General features: G+C 41.8%; 1 protein-coding gene across 1 annotated transcript in view; it reads right to left on the reverse strand.

The window, feature by feature from the left end:
- LOC135218331 (3'-5' RNA helicase YTHDC2-like) overlaps window positions 1-16,267 on the reverse strand; it is a 789,914-nt gene that overhangs the window by 324,965 nt on the left and 448,682 nt on the right. Inside the window, 1 exon segment of the mRNA XM_064254560.1 lies at window positions 8,933-9,121. Coding sequence (XP_064110630.1) covers window positions 8,933-9,121 — 189 coding nt within the window.

Here is a 16,267-nt window from a genome sequence, read left to right on the forward strand (position 1 = left end):
GCTTACAGATACCTTTATAGTTGTAAAAAAGGGATTTTGACGAAGGAAAATCTATTTCTGGGTGATTGGCTCGTGTCGCCCTATGAAAGTAATCCTTAACATCATTCTTTGGTCTAGGTAAAATTAGCCTAAAATTACCAGAGAAAAACAAAATTAGAAATGTCAGTAAAACTGACTCGCTCACTCTTAAAAAGAAGTGTCGGTATGATATAGGGGCGAGTGTGGAACACTACCACGAGACAAAACACCAATTGGAACTTCCCTATCAGAATCCCCCCAAGAGAGAGCCGATACCAACGGGCGATGCAGCCTCTACTACTACTACTAGAGGACGCCACGGACAGCAGCGCCCCTAGCGGTCATCCTAATTAAAAAAACATAAATACATCTTGTCCTGCAAGGGGGGGGAAAACAAACCATAAAAAAGGGATGGGTTTCATAGGGCGACACGAGCCAATCACCCAGAAATAGATTTTTCCTTCGTCAAAATCCCTTTTTCTGGGCTCAGCTCGTGTCGGCCTATGAAAGAGTACCACGAGAAACAGACAAGATGGAAAAGGAAAGGAAATAATGAAAAACAGATTAAAAATGATGGATAATTAATAATAAAGTAAATCAAATACAGCATACAAATTAAGCACTTAAACTAACTTATTACAATAATCAATAACAGAATGTAGTAAAAATTAAAGTACTTAAATGATAGATAATAAAAAATTATAAATATGCATGTAAAATAAGGAAATTTTTTGGATTTACTTAATTAGAATATACGTAATTAGGATATAAAAATAATTACAATAATTAATACAAATAATACAATTAATTCAAATATATACAAACACATTGTGAGTGAAACTTATCACAAACCCAATGGAGAATTTATACAAACATATTGTGGCCTACCCTAGCATAAAAATAAGGGTAGGAACACTGAAGTACATATCAGTACAAGGGTGGTTGTCCTAGCAAAAAAAATAAGGGACAAACCACTATAAGACACAACGGCTAAGGCTATGATGTTGAGTAGCCTGACGATAGGTTTGAGGCATGTTGGTTGAAGTAGGTAGAAAGGAGACCTGGATCAATACTACAACTACTAAGCAGTATCAGGGGAAACTATGTTTCCCGCTGCTACTGCTGAAAACTTTAAAGATTCCAAGGACTTTAAATAATGCCGTTAAAGACTGTCGGGGATTTCCATCCAGTATACTTTCTAAGATCCTCAAAGTTCATATGTTGGAAATAATTAATTGAGGTGGCTACTCCCCCTGATATCATGTGCTTTTGGGAATGACCTCAGGGTTGGCTTGTTTAATGAAGTAAAGGATTTGCTGTCTAATGCCTTTAACTGATAAAGTAGTACCACCTTTTTTCTCTCCTGAGAGAGCACCCGAGGATCTAGAAGAAGTGCGAGATAGAAAGGCTTCTAAGAGTTGAATTACTGGGCAGAGAGAAGGATCCTGTGGAAGTGGGAAATAACCTTCCAAGGAGCCCAACCTTGCAAGAGGATCTTCATTTTTTGGCCTAAAAAGCTACGATCCGGAGCAAGTAGAACTTCTCCTGATGGGAGGAAGTTCCACATGACCCGCATCCCTGGATAGAGCCGACAGTTCTGAAATTCTAGCTCCTGAGGCTAGGCTTAATAAGAATAGTGTCTTCCTCAGGAGCATTATGAATGTACAAGAGAGTTGTCAGTATCTGAAGCTAGTTTGAGGACATCATTTAAGAACCATGAAACTGTAGTAGGCCTCTGAGAAGGTCTAAGTCTAGCACAGGCTTTAGGGATAGATGTGAAATAAGATTCAGTCAAATCTATCTGAAAACCTACTTGAAAGATTTTCTTCAAAGCCGACTTATGAGTGGTAATCGTGCTAGCTGCTAAACCTTTTTCAAATAAGGATCTGAAAAAGGATATAGCCAAATTAACTGTCATGGTTGTAGTGTTCGATTCTCTCAAGGAAAGATGCTAATTTTTAACAGCTGAGTCATATTGTCTAATGGTTGACTCTCTCTTATCTGATTCTAGGAAGAGAATATTCTGTGGATCAATGTCAGCATCTTTATTAGCCGCAAACTTCATGAAGTCCATAAAGTTAGGGTGGAGAGTTCCTGAGGAAGCGAACACAGTCCTCATTTGTACTGATTGTGATAGTTTGGGATTGGGGATCCGTTGAGGTCGGAGACCCAATTCCAAAAGAAGAGGATACCAGTTGCTCTTGGGCCAGTCCGGTGCAATCAGAGCTACTATCCCTTATCTTGAAAGACCTTAGTTGTCTAGGACTTCAAGAGAAGATTCACTGGAGGAAAAACATAAATTCTCCTCCACTGATTCCAATCCAACGACAGGGCGTCCGTGGCATAAGCCAGAGGGTCCATTGGTTGGGGGCCACATAGCAAGGGAGCTTGTGGTTCGCTGAGGCGAAGAGATCCACTTGGAGACCTGGGACTCTCCGGCTTACCCACTGGAATGACCCGACGTCCAGAGACCACCTCTGATTCCAGAGGAACTGACCGGGACAGGGCGTCTTGCTATCACATTTTTCTTACTCCTGCCAGGTGAGTGGCAGACAGATGCCATTTGTGTTTGCTTGCTAATGCAAAGATGGCTATCATGACATGGTTCACATGCTTGGATTTGGACCCTCCTCTGTTGATGCAATGAACTACCACGCACTGTCCAAACTAGCCTTAGATGAGACTTCTCGGGGGAAGCAGTCTCTTCAAGAGTTAGAAATACTGCCATTGCTTCCAACACGTTTATGTGGAGCTGGCGAAATTGAACTGACCAAGTCCCCTGAACCTGTTTGAACTGAGAGTATCCCCCCCACCCGGACAGGGATGCATCCGTGTGAATGGTTAACACTGGGAGGGGATATTGAAGGGGTACTTTCTTGGCTAAGTTCTTTACTTTTGACCAAGGCCGTAGTTGGTTGCGGAGGATCTGTGGAATTATCTGACAACTTGTCTCGATATTTGGAGTTTGCTTTTGACCGCCAAATTCGATTTATATCTTTCAGCCTTGCTTTCAGAAGGATATCTGTTACCGAAGCAAACTGAAGAGACCCTAGGATTCTCTCCTGGTTTCTTCTTGACGTTGTTTGCATTTGAGAAATTGCCTGACAGATTTTTGCTATTTCCTTCCGTTTGACCACTGGAATTCTTGGATAGATTGTGGGAGGACAAATCCCATTGGATTCCTAGCCACTGAAAACGAGATTCCGCGGAATAAGTCTGGATTTCGTTTTGTTTATCTGGAACCCCAGATGTTCCAGAAAGTGAACTACCTTTTTGGTAGCTTTGAGACATTCCTCGACTGTTGGTGCCCAGATCAACCAATCGTCGAGGTATGCCGCTACCATGATTCCCTGACTCTCAATTGTTGTACAACCACTTCTGCTATCTTTGTGAATACCCTGGGGGCTACATTCAGACCGAAGGGGCACACTTTGAATGAGAATGTCTGATTTCCTAGCCTGAATCCTAGGAATGGGCGGAAGTGTCTGGCTATAGGGATATGATAGTATGCGTCTGTAAGATCGATGGAGCATGTGACGGCTCCAGCGGAAGTAAGGTCCTTACTTGCGAGAGGGTAAGCATCTTGAACTTGTCGCAGCGAATGAAAGAGTTTAGCTTTGACAAGTCTAAGATTACCCTTCTTTTTGTTGAGCCTTTCTTTGGCACGCTGAATAAGCGACCTTGAAATTTTAGATGTTTGACTCTCGCAATAGCTCCTTTCTGAAGGAGTTCTTCCGCGTAATCTATCAATTCCTTTGACGGTATCTGATGAAATGATTTGATTGGAGGAGGATCTTGGATCCAGCTCCAGCCCAACCCTCCTTTGGACACTATGCTCTGTGCCCAACTGCTGAACCCCCACTGTGGCGGAAGAGGAAACAGCCTCCCTCCTACCTGGGGAGCCTCATTGCTGAGGGCGGGTTGGCCACCACGCCCTCCTCTGAACTGCTTACTCCTTGTGCCCCTTCCTGCGCCACGGTGACGAAAGTAAACCTCTCGCCCTACCCCTCGGTTGAGAGTAGCCTTGAGCCTCATAAGCAGGGTTAAAGGCAGGCGAGATAGCGTAGGAAGTCGAAGGTTGCGATTGCTGGGGCACCAGGAAAAAGGAAAGGCTGGGTTTGCTTAGATGTAGCAGGTTGTCCCTGTTGGGTAACTGGGACTGCCTGCACAAACGCTGCTGCTGCTGGAGTTTTTTATATGGCTGGAACCTCTTACCAGCCTTCTTTGGTTTCTTGCCAGCCAGTGGGAACGGATTCCTGTTTCCTCTTAGAGGAAATAACCCCACCTAGCTCTAAGGCTCTGGTTGAGTCTAGCAGCTTCGTGGTGGACTTCGTTCACTGCGGACTCTGGGAAGAGATCCGCTCCCCACATGCTCGCCGCCAAGAGTCTATTAGGCTCGTGCCTGATAGTGCACTCTTGAAGAACATGCTTCCGAACCAGTTCCTCCTGGCTTGGAAGAAGTCAAAGGCGTCTAACAGAACCGTCTGAAACTGCGATTTCGCCAGGATCTTGAACAGCGGTTCGTTAGCGTATGAAAGAGCAGCCATTTCCGTAACGATAAGAGAGTTAAGGGACCTGCCAAACCTAGTTCGCGCGTCGAACTCTGCCTGGATTAGGGAATCCGGCAGCCTAGGTAACTTCTCACCGAACTGGTCCATAACGCAGTCCGGCTTGAGTTTACCCAGCGTGAAAGAAAATAGCTGGCAGGTTTTCCCATAACTCTCCGAAGGCGGGGAAAGAGTGGAGAAGTAGACTCCGACTCTTCTCAACTGTGGAACGGGCTCATCCTTGAGGACTGCCTGAAGAGCCTTCTCCACCAATTTCGTGGCAAACGGAAGAGAGACCTCCTCTTCCGTCGCGAAAATAGTGAAGGGGCTCTTATAGGCCTGGAGTCTAGTATTAGTACACTCCAGTCCTCAAGGCAGTGAACCCATTCACGTTGGGCGTGATCTACTGTAGAGGACTGACTCCTTCGAGATCTTGTCCTCTCTCGTAAGAGCCGTTGGCGTCAGCCTAGCATACCCGATGAAAGGCTGTGACAGACCCGGAGGATAGAACTCGAAGTCCTCAATCCTTCGAGTGCCAAACTCCGGGATCGAAATCATCCCGTCCTTAAAGGAGCATAGGCCGCTACTCTCCATGGATTGTCCATAGAGAAAGCTGGCCAAGGAGTCGTAAGGTGGAAGTTGGAGAATCCCCGTGCTAGAAGCAGGGGAGACTGGGGGCGGGGAGGAGCCTGAGATAGCCCAGCTACCCGAATCCTCATTCTCTTCATCCTATTAGAGAGTTCCTGGACCGTCTGTCCAGTTTGAGACAGACTGCTCGACAATTGCGCGAACATCTGCTCAAAACGTGTTCCCCAAGCTGAAATTTGGGAACCTACCATCGCTCCTACCTGCTCCATCATTCCTGGTGAGACAGGAGAGGGAACGCAGGAGCGGTGCTTGCTACCCCTGCCGGCATAGCCGGAGAGGGGGCAGCGGAAGCGGGAGAAGGCAGCGACTCAGAGGTAGCGCGAGCCTTCTCCTTCGAAGCCTTGCTTCTGGAGCTCTTCGACTGGGAAGAGCTCGGCTTAGCCTTCACCGCGTCGGCGTATGAAGTCGATGACTTCCTGGCCGAAGAGACGAAGACGACTTCCTAGAAGTCGTCTTAGACAAGGTCTTCGGTTCTCTCTTTCCCTTCTCCTTAGGAGGTACAGAGAGAGCGGGAGTACGGCTAGGGATCTCGGATCCCGGAAAGCCTTGGAAGGAGGCGGAAGAAGAAGGGAGGCAGGAGAAGACCCAGGAGCGCCCAAGGAAAGGACCTTGGGCGCCCGACAAACCTACCTCAACCAACAAATCCTCACTTACTACCGCCATCGGCTCGAGATTCAGGTCCAGGGCGGCGACGTCCGGGACTGACTCCTGGGAGGCTACGACCCCAAACGAATGCTGGAGTTCTTGCTGGATGGCGGCTATCAGGGGAGGGGGCGGCGGACACGGGGTCGACGTAGCCCGTCGACTTGCCCGCAGGGAAGATCTGGATGGCCAGCTTCCTATCCAATATGTAGGGCTGGCCCTTGGCGGCGTTTTTCCCAAAGCCGCCCACCCACGCTTTCAGGGTGGCGAGGGCGACTTCCCTCACACCGCTAGCCTGAAAGAAAGGCTGATTAGCTACCAATTGCGGACAGGGTTAACAAACTTACGAACTAGAAGTTGTTAGTAAATTCATAAGTAACCTCATAATGGACTTACCCCATCCCCCAGCTGAGCGACCAGGTCGTAGCATATAGCGCAGGCCTCGGGGTGCCAGACGATCGACTCGTTGTACGAAGTGGCACACGGGGCGTGAGACCTGCACTCGTCATGTCCACAGGGGTCATACAGCGTCGCATTACAGGCGAGGACCTGGCAGTTGGTAGCCTGTAAGTGAAAACGTACATGAGTACAGAGTAACACTTACAGCCTAACATATGCTCCGCTGGTGCCGGAGCGATAAAGTTAGATAAAACCAGAGCCCGCTAAAATACGTGTGGTAACCAGGTTGGAAGATAGGCTATGGCTCCGCCAGTGGCGGAGGTGGCACAAGAATCAACCAACTAGGAGTGGTTGGTAATGAAACCACGACGGATAATGGCGGGGATGGTTGATAAAAAATGAAAAAATAATAATACACAATTCATTGTAAAATATCTTATAATAGGGTATATATATCCTTAAAGTAGCAAAAATAACAACATTAAAACAACTTCTCTCCCACCCGTTCTACTAGAAGAGTGCGTAGGTCCAAGGGTAAGCTCCTTTCCCGGTTAGGGGGGCCGGTGGAGAGAGATATAAGGATATAGTAGGCAAGCAATCGACCATCCATAGCACCCACCCTGCCCGCTAGCGGAGCCAATATACTATAACCAAAGGGGCCCCGGCTGCGACGGAAGGCTCCTTTCGTATCGTAAGGGAGGTGGCTGAGTAAAGGGGAGGGGGGGATGGAGGTCCCGGCGAAACACGGCGGGAGCGAGGAAAGGGGGGAGGGATGGCCTACTCCTCCCCACCTCACCAACTACCCGTATGGAGACCCGGTACCTCATAGTGGTCGCCCTATACCCCCTGCTGGCGGAACCCCCCGGCACCTCCGAGAGTGTGAGAGAAGGCGATGAGGTTGTAATGACAACCAATTGGGGTCCCCCAGCTCCTCCCTACATCAGAGAGGGAGGGAAGGGGCAGGGTAAGGTGCTATAGTACACGTGACCGCAAGTGGCCTAGGCCGCGAGCAACACAACCGTGGTAGGGCCACGTGAACCAAGCTGTACCAACATGTGGAACAAGCACCTAGGCTAGCCTAACACCCTAAATAAAATCATATATCGAAAAGGGGGAAGAGACACTTTTAGTAAAAGAGAAAGAAGCCCAGGAGGAGGCAGACTGTTCCGAAAAACAGAAGCCTACTCGGAGCCAGCGATAGCCCGATGTAGAGCAAGAGCCGGGATGATGGGCCTAAAAAATAAAAAAATAATAATAGCCCTAAATACCAAGCTAAGAGAATGGTAGGAGGGCTGAACTAGCTAAAACTCGATGTAAACAATGAATGTGAAAAAAGTAAGCCCATAAGCATAAGAAGTCCCAGTATGGAGGACCGGGAATTCTTACGAGGCGGCATGGCCGCCACGAGACAACCGAGGAACCGTATTTGACCTATAAAAAGGAAAATACTGGTACCCGGAAGATAAAATTACAGTAAAATGTTACTTATGAGTTACTTAACTTAGCCGTGGCGATAGCAGAGCGTTCCATGATTCCAAAGTGGATAATCCCAAGAAAAAACACGAGCACAAGAAAATGGCGACTTGTCGCTGGTGCTAAAAATTAAGGATGACCGCTAGGGCGCTGCTGTCCGTGGCGTCCTCTAGTAGTAGTAGTAGAGGCTGCATCGCCCGTTGGTATCGGCTCTCTCTGGGGGGATTCTGATAGGGCAAGTTCTAATTGGTGTTGTCTCGTGGTAGTGTTCCACACGTCGCCCCTATATCATACCGACACTTCTTTTTAAGAGTGAGCGAGTCAGTTTTACTGACATTTTCTTAATTTTGTTTTTCTCTGGTAATTTTTAGGCTAATTTTACCTAGAAAGAATGATGTTAAGGATTACTTTCATAGGCCGACACGAGCTGAGCCCAGAAAACATTTATATGTATTCAGTTGTAATTGTAGGATATCCATCTATGGGCATACAAAACATGATCTTACCTCCTGCCAAACAAGGCGTGTTTATCAAAGGAAAATTCTATAAATCTTCTAACACATTAAAATCCATTTTGGACAAAAAAAAAAAAAAAAAAAAAAAAAAAAAAAAAAAAAAAAAAAAAAAAAAAAAAAAAAAAAAAAAAAAAAAAAAAAAAAACAAAAAAAAAATATCTATTATATATATAGAGGAATCAGTCACCCGTCTCATAAATGAAAGTATTGTTCAAGCAACCCAACAGAATTCTCCCACACCCGCACTCGCAGTTTGCACGCAAAATCTCGAGACGAATGCACCCTCGAATATCTTAGTGCGTGTAAAAAGACTTTGCTGGGATCTGAAATTTTAATCCTTCCTGACACTGAAAATTAACTGACTTACGCGACACAAGCATTATATACTATTGACTTACAGCAACAAGTTAATATTGAAATCTGTAACCATTTGAATACCAATCTAGTAATCCACAAAAATCTATATATATCGTGGATATGGAAGTTATAAATATCGCATTCTTACCATTGCTGAAAATAATCACGCCCAACAGACTGTGTTAAAGTTATGGTTTTGCATTGAAGAAATAAACTACTTTGGTTTTAAAAAATATAATTTTTCTGTTTCAACAAATAACCACAAACTGATACAACAAACTAGAATAATCCCACACCATAACCAACAAAATAACACATCACTGCCAAGTTTACCTGCAAGGGTGTTCTTAAAATTTCTGGAGTCTGGTGTTGCTGCAATGAATTATAACGACTGCGTGAGAACAGATGGTAACAAATTCCTGGCTGACATCTTCCTGCTCGACCGCGACGTTGTTGACTTGAAGCTTGAGATATCCAAACAGCTTTGAGACATGACACCCCCACCATTGAATCATAACTCATCTAAAATTTACAAATTAAAACAATTTTAATGTTTCAGAAGCAAATGCCTCATGTAACTTACAATTAACACTAATACAGGCATGGCTGGCTTTGAAATGAATTAAATAAATACAAATTAGTACTTGAGTTACTGTCCTAGGTCACTATTTACTATTTCCCAATGCCAGCTGAAGAAACCATTGTAAATTATCATCTGAAGAGGTTAGGAGGAAGGTTTTCCCATACAATAAATATAAGCAGTTTGAGTTAATGAAACATTAAATCAATTTGAAAGTAAAATATACAAATCTCTTCTACAGTAGTGGCTCAGGTTACGAAATTAATCCATTCCAAAGAGGCCTTCGTAACCTGATTTTTTCGTATCTAGAACTACGTTTTACAGGTAAATTGCCTAATTCGTTCCAAGCCCTACAAAAACACAAAAGTAAATTTTATAATAAAGCTAAATGGAACAATAAACAATGAAATACAACAATATGGATCAATCAATACCTAACCTAACCATTACTGTACCTATAAATAAGGTGTATTAGTGTACAGCGTACAAGAAATACTGTACATACATGTACGTAAGTATGTAGTAAAATGTGGAACCTTACCTTTCGAGTGAGGCGATGTCCAAAAGTGGTGACAGAGGAGGAGGACAAACAGCAGAAAACATGAACACTTAACTTTGTGAAACACATTAACAAATACTTCTTGATTATCTCCATCTTCGTCTCCATAGAAAGCATCCTCTTCTTTCCGTAAACCTCAGCAACATTCTTGGGACCCATGGCTAATAACATAAGTAATTAAGTTCAAACACAACACGATAAAGTAACTTATAGTACAATGAAAGCGAAATCACAAACACGAATTTATGTTAACAAACGAAATCTATGTGAACAAACGAATTCCACGTGTGTACGATAACGCTGCCAAAACAAAATGGTCGAGTAACTCCCTTACGTAGATGCATGATGGGATAGATGCTGACCAATAGGAGAGCAGGATCTTACAGCGGTAACTAGATCAGGAACCAATGGGAGAGCGGGAGGATGGTGGTGAGTCTACTAAGTTGGTGGCACGTGAGTTTTAAAATTGTTCTCGACAGCCTGGGCTAATTTCAGACTTCACAGTACACCCTTTCTCAACCTGAATTATTTTCGTGCACAGAAGCAAAAAAATCTTCGTCTTTGCCTTCGTAACCTGGATTTTGCGTATGTGGGGGTATGACTGTATTTTGATAAATTCTTATCCAAATGTTAGCCTTATCTAAATAACTTAGATTTGTAAACTTTCAGAAGATATGTTACCTCCCACAGTCTTCCATATCTTCATAGGTTGTCATTAGCAAACAGAAAAAACTTTATATGGCTTATACTATACAATGCTGCAAGGTCATAAGCACTTACAAGGAAAACATTAGAGTTTTTTTGAAGAAGTGCAACTACAAAATCTTATTTTTTTAAACTATATTTCTACTTGTTTTTACATAGAAACCTATTACTTGAAGAAGTGCAACTAAAAAATCTTATTTCTTCACCTATATTCTACTTTTTTTTGGGTTTACATAGAAACCCATTACTTAAAGCCAACCTCACCTGAGTTAGAGGTCATCTCAGTACATGCCTAATAAGAAGTCTCCTTTATGAATACATAACCCTTAGCACTCAAAATTGGTCAATTGCTGCATAGCTAAACCAAGTGTAGCTTGGAGGGGTTTCAGAGGGCCAACTTATTGCTCAAGTACCATACATTAATCTTAGTTTAATAATGAAAATGTATTGTAAATAATTATTTGATTGCTTACCTACTGTTAAAAGTTAGTGGTAATATCTTTTGCAACCATTAGGTTGTGATCATTATTTAAAAAAAAAAAACAACGCCTACCAGGTGGTGCTGAAATGCTTACTTTCTTGTCAGAATTCTTCCTGACCACCCACTAACATGTGGGGAGGCTGGGTGGGTTTCCCCTTTAACAGTAGATAAGTATCCAAATACAGATATTAATCTGCTTATGAACTTCCAACTTACAACATTCAGACACAAACAAATGGGATCACAAATTGAAACTGTGTTCAGTGCTCCCCTTTGCCAACTGTAAATTCAAATTTTGTTTTGCATACCTATTCTGTATTTACAGTACTGTTGTACAAGAGTATTGAGTTTTCAGATGAAAAACACATATAATACTGTATTGATTTTATATCATATTTTACTTAAATAGGCATGAAAAGTACAGTAACCAACTTAGAAACAATTCATTATTTGGAGTGAATCTTACCTACTGTTAGACTGCTGCTGCCTACCAAATTCAATGAGGAAGGTGAGTTTGTGCAGCCAGAGAAACAATGTTCAACCAAGCGAAATAATGGGAATACTTGTTTCATATTTCGAACAGTCTTCTGGAATGGATTAAGTTTGAAGTCTGAGGTACTACTGTATAGTATAGTACAGTCGGCGCAAAAAAAAAGCGAACGACTCCCTATATATTACTGTAATAAGCGTTCGGACTTTTCTTGCGAAGTTCCGCCCAGAGAAGTATATATTTTCCCCAATTTATGCGTCGTCTGGCAGCCTCTATTGTCTCGCTGTTCGGTACCATTAGTTACTAATGCACTTTTCAGTGATACTCAAGCTGTCCCAAAGGTCGGATGTCATTGTATGCGCTCCTGCCCCATTCACGCTTTCGTCACCGCTACATTTGGCGCTCTTGCGCGCTAGCTAATGAATTATGGCTAAAACTTCCTTATCCTTGGTTAAGAAAGCAGAAATTGTGACCCTATGGAAAACTGGCAAGTCAATGTCAGCTATTGCAAGAGAGCTGGGAATCTCTAAAAGCACCGTCTCATTGTGGTGCAACCGCTCCAAGACAGGAGACCTTGATTCATCACTGAAGCGGAAGAAAGGCTCAGGGAGGCCACGAAAAACTACAAAAAGAACGGATAACATTTTAAAAAGGATTGTTATGGAACATCCATCAATGCCAGCCAAAATTTTGAAGTCTCAAAACCCTGATCTTGCTTATGAACGTATCTGAACGGACTGCAACATCGATTGCAGAAAGACCTTGGTCTCCCATGTCGTGTTGCAGCAAAGAAGCCACTCCTCACTAAGCCTATGAAAAAAAAAGGATGGCTTTTTGCAGAAAATATTTGAAGTGGACTGAAAAGGATTGGGAAAGGGTAGTTTTTAGCGATGAATCTAACTTCCACATTATTCGTAGCGCTGGCAAAAAAGTAAGGAGGCCCCAAGGATCTAACCGCTATGCATCAAAAATACACAGTCAAGACTGTGAAACATCCAGCTTATGTGATGGTATGGGGATGTTTCAGCGGATATGGGGGGTAGTGGGGGATTATATTTTCTCCCAAAGAGCACAACAATGAATGGAGAGATTTATGAAAATGTCTTAGAAAATGAATTAGTCCCTTACAAGGAACTTTTGGGCATGCGTGTATTTATGCAAGACGGAGCACCTTGCCACCGATTTCACAAGGTCACAAACCTTCTTAAGGAATTTAATATTCAGAAATTGGACTGGCCAGGCAATTCACCAGATTTAAACCCAATTGAAAATTGCTGGGCATACATGAAACGGAAACTGAAGGCACTAGCAGATGAGAAAAACGTCCCTCCCCAAATTGAAGGATGCCATCCCGTAAATTTTGGTTGAAGACATGGATGCACAATATTTCAAAGATTTAGCACATTCAATGCCAAGAAGGTTAAAAGCTGTACTCAAAAATAATGGAGAAATGTCTAAGTATTGAAAAAAATATAAGTGAACTAAAATTTTCCCTTTTATCCTTTTCCTTTTTTTATATCATTGCTATGATCTGTTTACAAATGTAGTGGGCGTTCGTTTTTTTTTTTGCGCCGACTGTATATACACATATACATACATACAATATTATATATTATTTATATACGTATAATATATAATTATATCTATATATATATATATATAGATATATATATATATATATATATATATATCCTTATATATAATGATATAATGCATGTACTACATCATATATAATTAATCAAATGTTTGATTAATTCATACATTAATTCATTATCATTCACATATATAATTCTTTACTCATGTTTCATTTTAGCCCTGAATGGCCTTTATAGGTTCTAAAGCTTGGACTATGCCTTAAATCCCTTAATCCATCCATCCATTTTTTAAGTAACAGATTTTTGCTTATAAGATTGTGACTCCAATGGTGTCATTAAGTAGCCCTAAAAATCTTATCAAACAAAACTGGTTGTTTATATTTGGCCTTTCATCCCTCCGTATATAAAGCAGCGTTTCTCTGCCAAGTATAAAGTCAATTGGCAGCACTCGTAATGGCAACTACAAAGTGTATTCTCCCCTCTTCAACCAGGGAAATCTTGAATAACGTTCACAGACATTGTACTAAAGAAAAGAAAAAACAACAATGACCCTTTGATCGATGTGGTGAAAGATTGTGCTTGTAAGAGTGAGGCCAAAACAGTTCCTAAAAAGGACCATTAATAGATCATTAAGGAAGGAAATGATTCCAAAACTGAATTTGGACACATTATGTTCAGAGATAAGAGAAGTCCTCCTTAACAAGTGACTGATATTGATGTTTTAATAAGTGTGCGTTGCGTCAAATTGTGATCAGGTTCTATGCTAGAAAAGAGCTACCAAATGTTGCTACAGTTTTGGAACAACCCGGCAAAGACATTGAATTTATGGGTTGTCGTGAATCTGTTAAAAAAAAATCTTGCATGAAATTGGTTTTTTATTTTGGGATGGGACTGAATGGCAAAAAATGTCTACTGGGAAACGAAATGATAAGTCAACAGCAAAGGACTAAGTTGTTTTTACAAGTAATGAGGAAGATACTAACACAAAATGAGAATCAGCCTACCACATACCTAGATGAGATTTGATTAAATCAGAACTATCCTCTTACAAAGTGCTGGACAACCAAAGACAGGAAAAATGTAATAGGGCTTAACCCCCTACTGGCAAATGGGATAGACTGATGGTCATGCCATACCAATAGTAATGAAGGTTTTGTGCCTAATGCAGAATTAATTTTCAAGGCAATCAATGATAGTGATTACCATAACCAAATGAACAGCAAAGTGTTTGAAAATTATTTAAATCCAGCTGTTACCTAACACCCCGCCCTAATCTGCTATCATAATGGATACCGGATCTCATCATTCGATAATCACTAATAAAGCACCAACGATTTTGGACAGAAAACAGGTTTGCGGAAATGTGAGTTTCTGGAAATGGTCAAGTTGTAGTCTTCTCGGACAAGAAAAGATTACATTATAGACAAACTGGCCTGTGAACATGGTCACAGGATTGTCAGGCTGCCACCTTATCACTGCCAGCACAACCCTATTGTGTTTATCTGGGGGCAAGTTAAAATTATGCTACCATTTCAATATGGCCAACTTGAAGCCCTTACCCCAAGAGGGTTTGCAGCAAGTGACTTAAGAAAATTGGAGAAATGTTGTAAAGCATATTCAAAATGTGCAAATAGAAGATTCTGAAGGAGACGATGCCGCAGAACACTTATTCAAGTAATTCATAATTAATTTAGCTACCTCGGATGGCGATGGTGATAATGATGGTGAGGAGGAGGAGGAGGATGAGATATAAATTTAGTTTTTTGTATATGCATCTATAAAAATTCTTTCCTTAGATTGTATTTACTATACATACTGAGCCCATTTTCCCTTTATAATAAAATACATATTTGTTCATATTCTGTGCATTATTACCCTTCTTTATTATGGCATGAAAATACAAAAATGTAAAATACGAAAATCTGCAAAACATTGAAGTAATAGCATAGTTTACTTCAAAAATGTGGAGACAGTGGTACCTCGAGATACAAAATTAATCCGTTCCGAGGCGGCCTCCGTATCATGAGCTTTTCGTATCTTGGACTGCATTTTACATGTAAAATGGCTAATCCGTTCCAAGCCCTCCAAAAACACCTCAGTAAATTTTATAATAAAGCTAAATTGACCTATAAACAATGAAATACTACAACAATTTGAACCATTCAATACCTAACTTAATACGTACTGCTAATATACTTGTAAATAAAGTGTATTAGTGTGCATGGTATGCAAAAAATACTGTACGTATGTAGTAAAATGTGGAAGCTTACCTTTTGAGTGAGGCTATCTCTGAAAGTGGCAACAAAGGAGGAGGACAAACAGCAGATACGTACGTACACTTAACTTTACGAAACACATAAAAAAATGTAAGGAAAACATACATAAACTAAACTTTACGAAACACATTAACAAAACTGTAACACTTAACTTTACAAAAAACTAAAATTTAACATTTTTTTTCTTTTTTTATTTTTACATTTTTTAAAAGTTTTTTATACTTTTTTTTTTTTTATACAAAATTTCAACTTCACCACTTTCAACTTTCTGTTTTTTAGTAGTATCACTTGGTTCTTCCTTTTTGCTTACTACTCCAACTAAAGGCCTCTTTAAAAAATATCTATCCAAGGAAGATTGCTTCTGCCTACTTTTCACAATGTTCCTGAAACGACTCGGGCAAATGTCATCGAACTGTGCAAGCATATGACCTGTGTAAGCCTTTACGGGGTGTCTCTTTTCTACGAATGATTGCACCTTATGAAAAGCAGCTAGAGCATCCTTAATTTCTGCTGTTGTCATAGAGTCCTCGTCCTCCTCCTCGCCGCTGCTAGAGAACTCCTCTTGAACAACGTTATGTCGCATGACCTCCAACTCCTTCAGGTCATCCGTTGTAAGCTCCTCTTCGTGCTCCTTGAGAAGGTCATTGATGTCGTCCTCGTCGACGACCAGCCCCATGGACTTGCCGAGTGCAACGATCTCGTCAAGGAACAGTTTCAGGATCGTCAACTGTTTCTGAATCTGCAGCACCAGCTTCCCCCACGTCAAATCCCTCAAAGTCTCGAGCGGATACGGCATTAGGCCAGAGTATCCTCCACAAGGAATTCAAGGTTCGCCTCGAAACCTCCTGCCAAGCTTGGTCGATGAGTCGGATACATATTATGATATCGAAATGCTCCTTCCAAAATTCACACAAGGTGTGGTTTGTGGTATCGGTGATATCGAAACGTCTCTTGAAAAGATGTTTCGTATAAAGCTTCTTGA

Source organism: Macrobrachium nipponense, chromosome 9, assembly GCF_015104395.2.
Source record: "Macrobrachium nipponense isolate FS-2020 chromosome 9, ASM1510439v2, whole genome shotgun sequence".
In the NCBI taxonomy this organism is placed as follows: Eukaryota; Metazoa; Arthropoda; class Malacostraca; order Decapoda; family Palaemonidae; genus Macrobrachium; species Macrobrachium nipponense.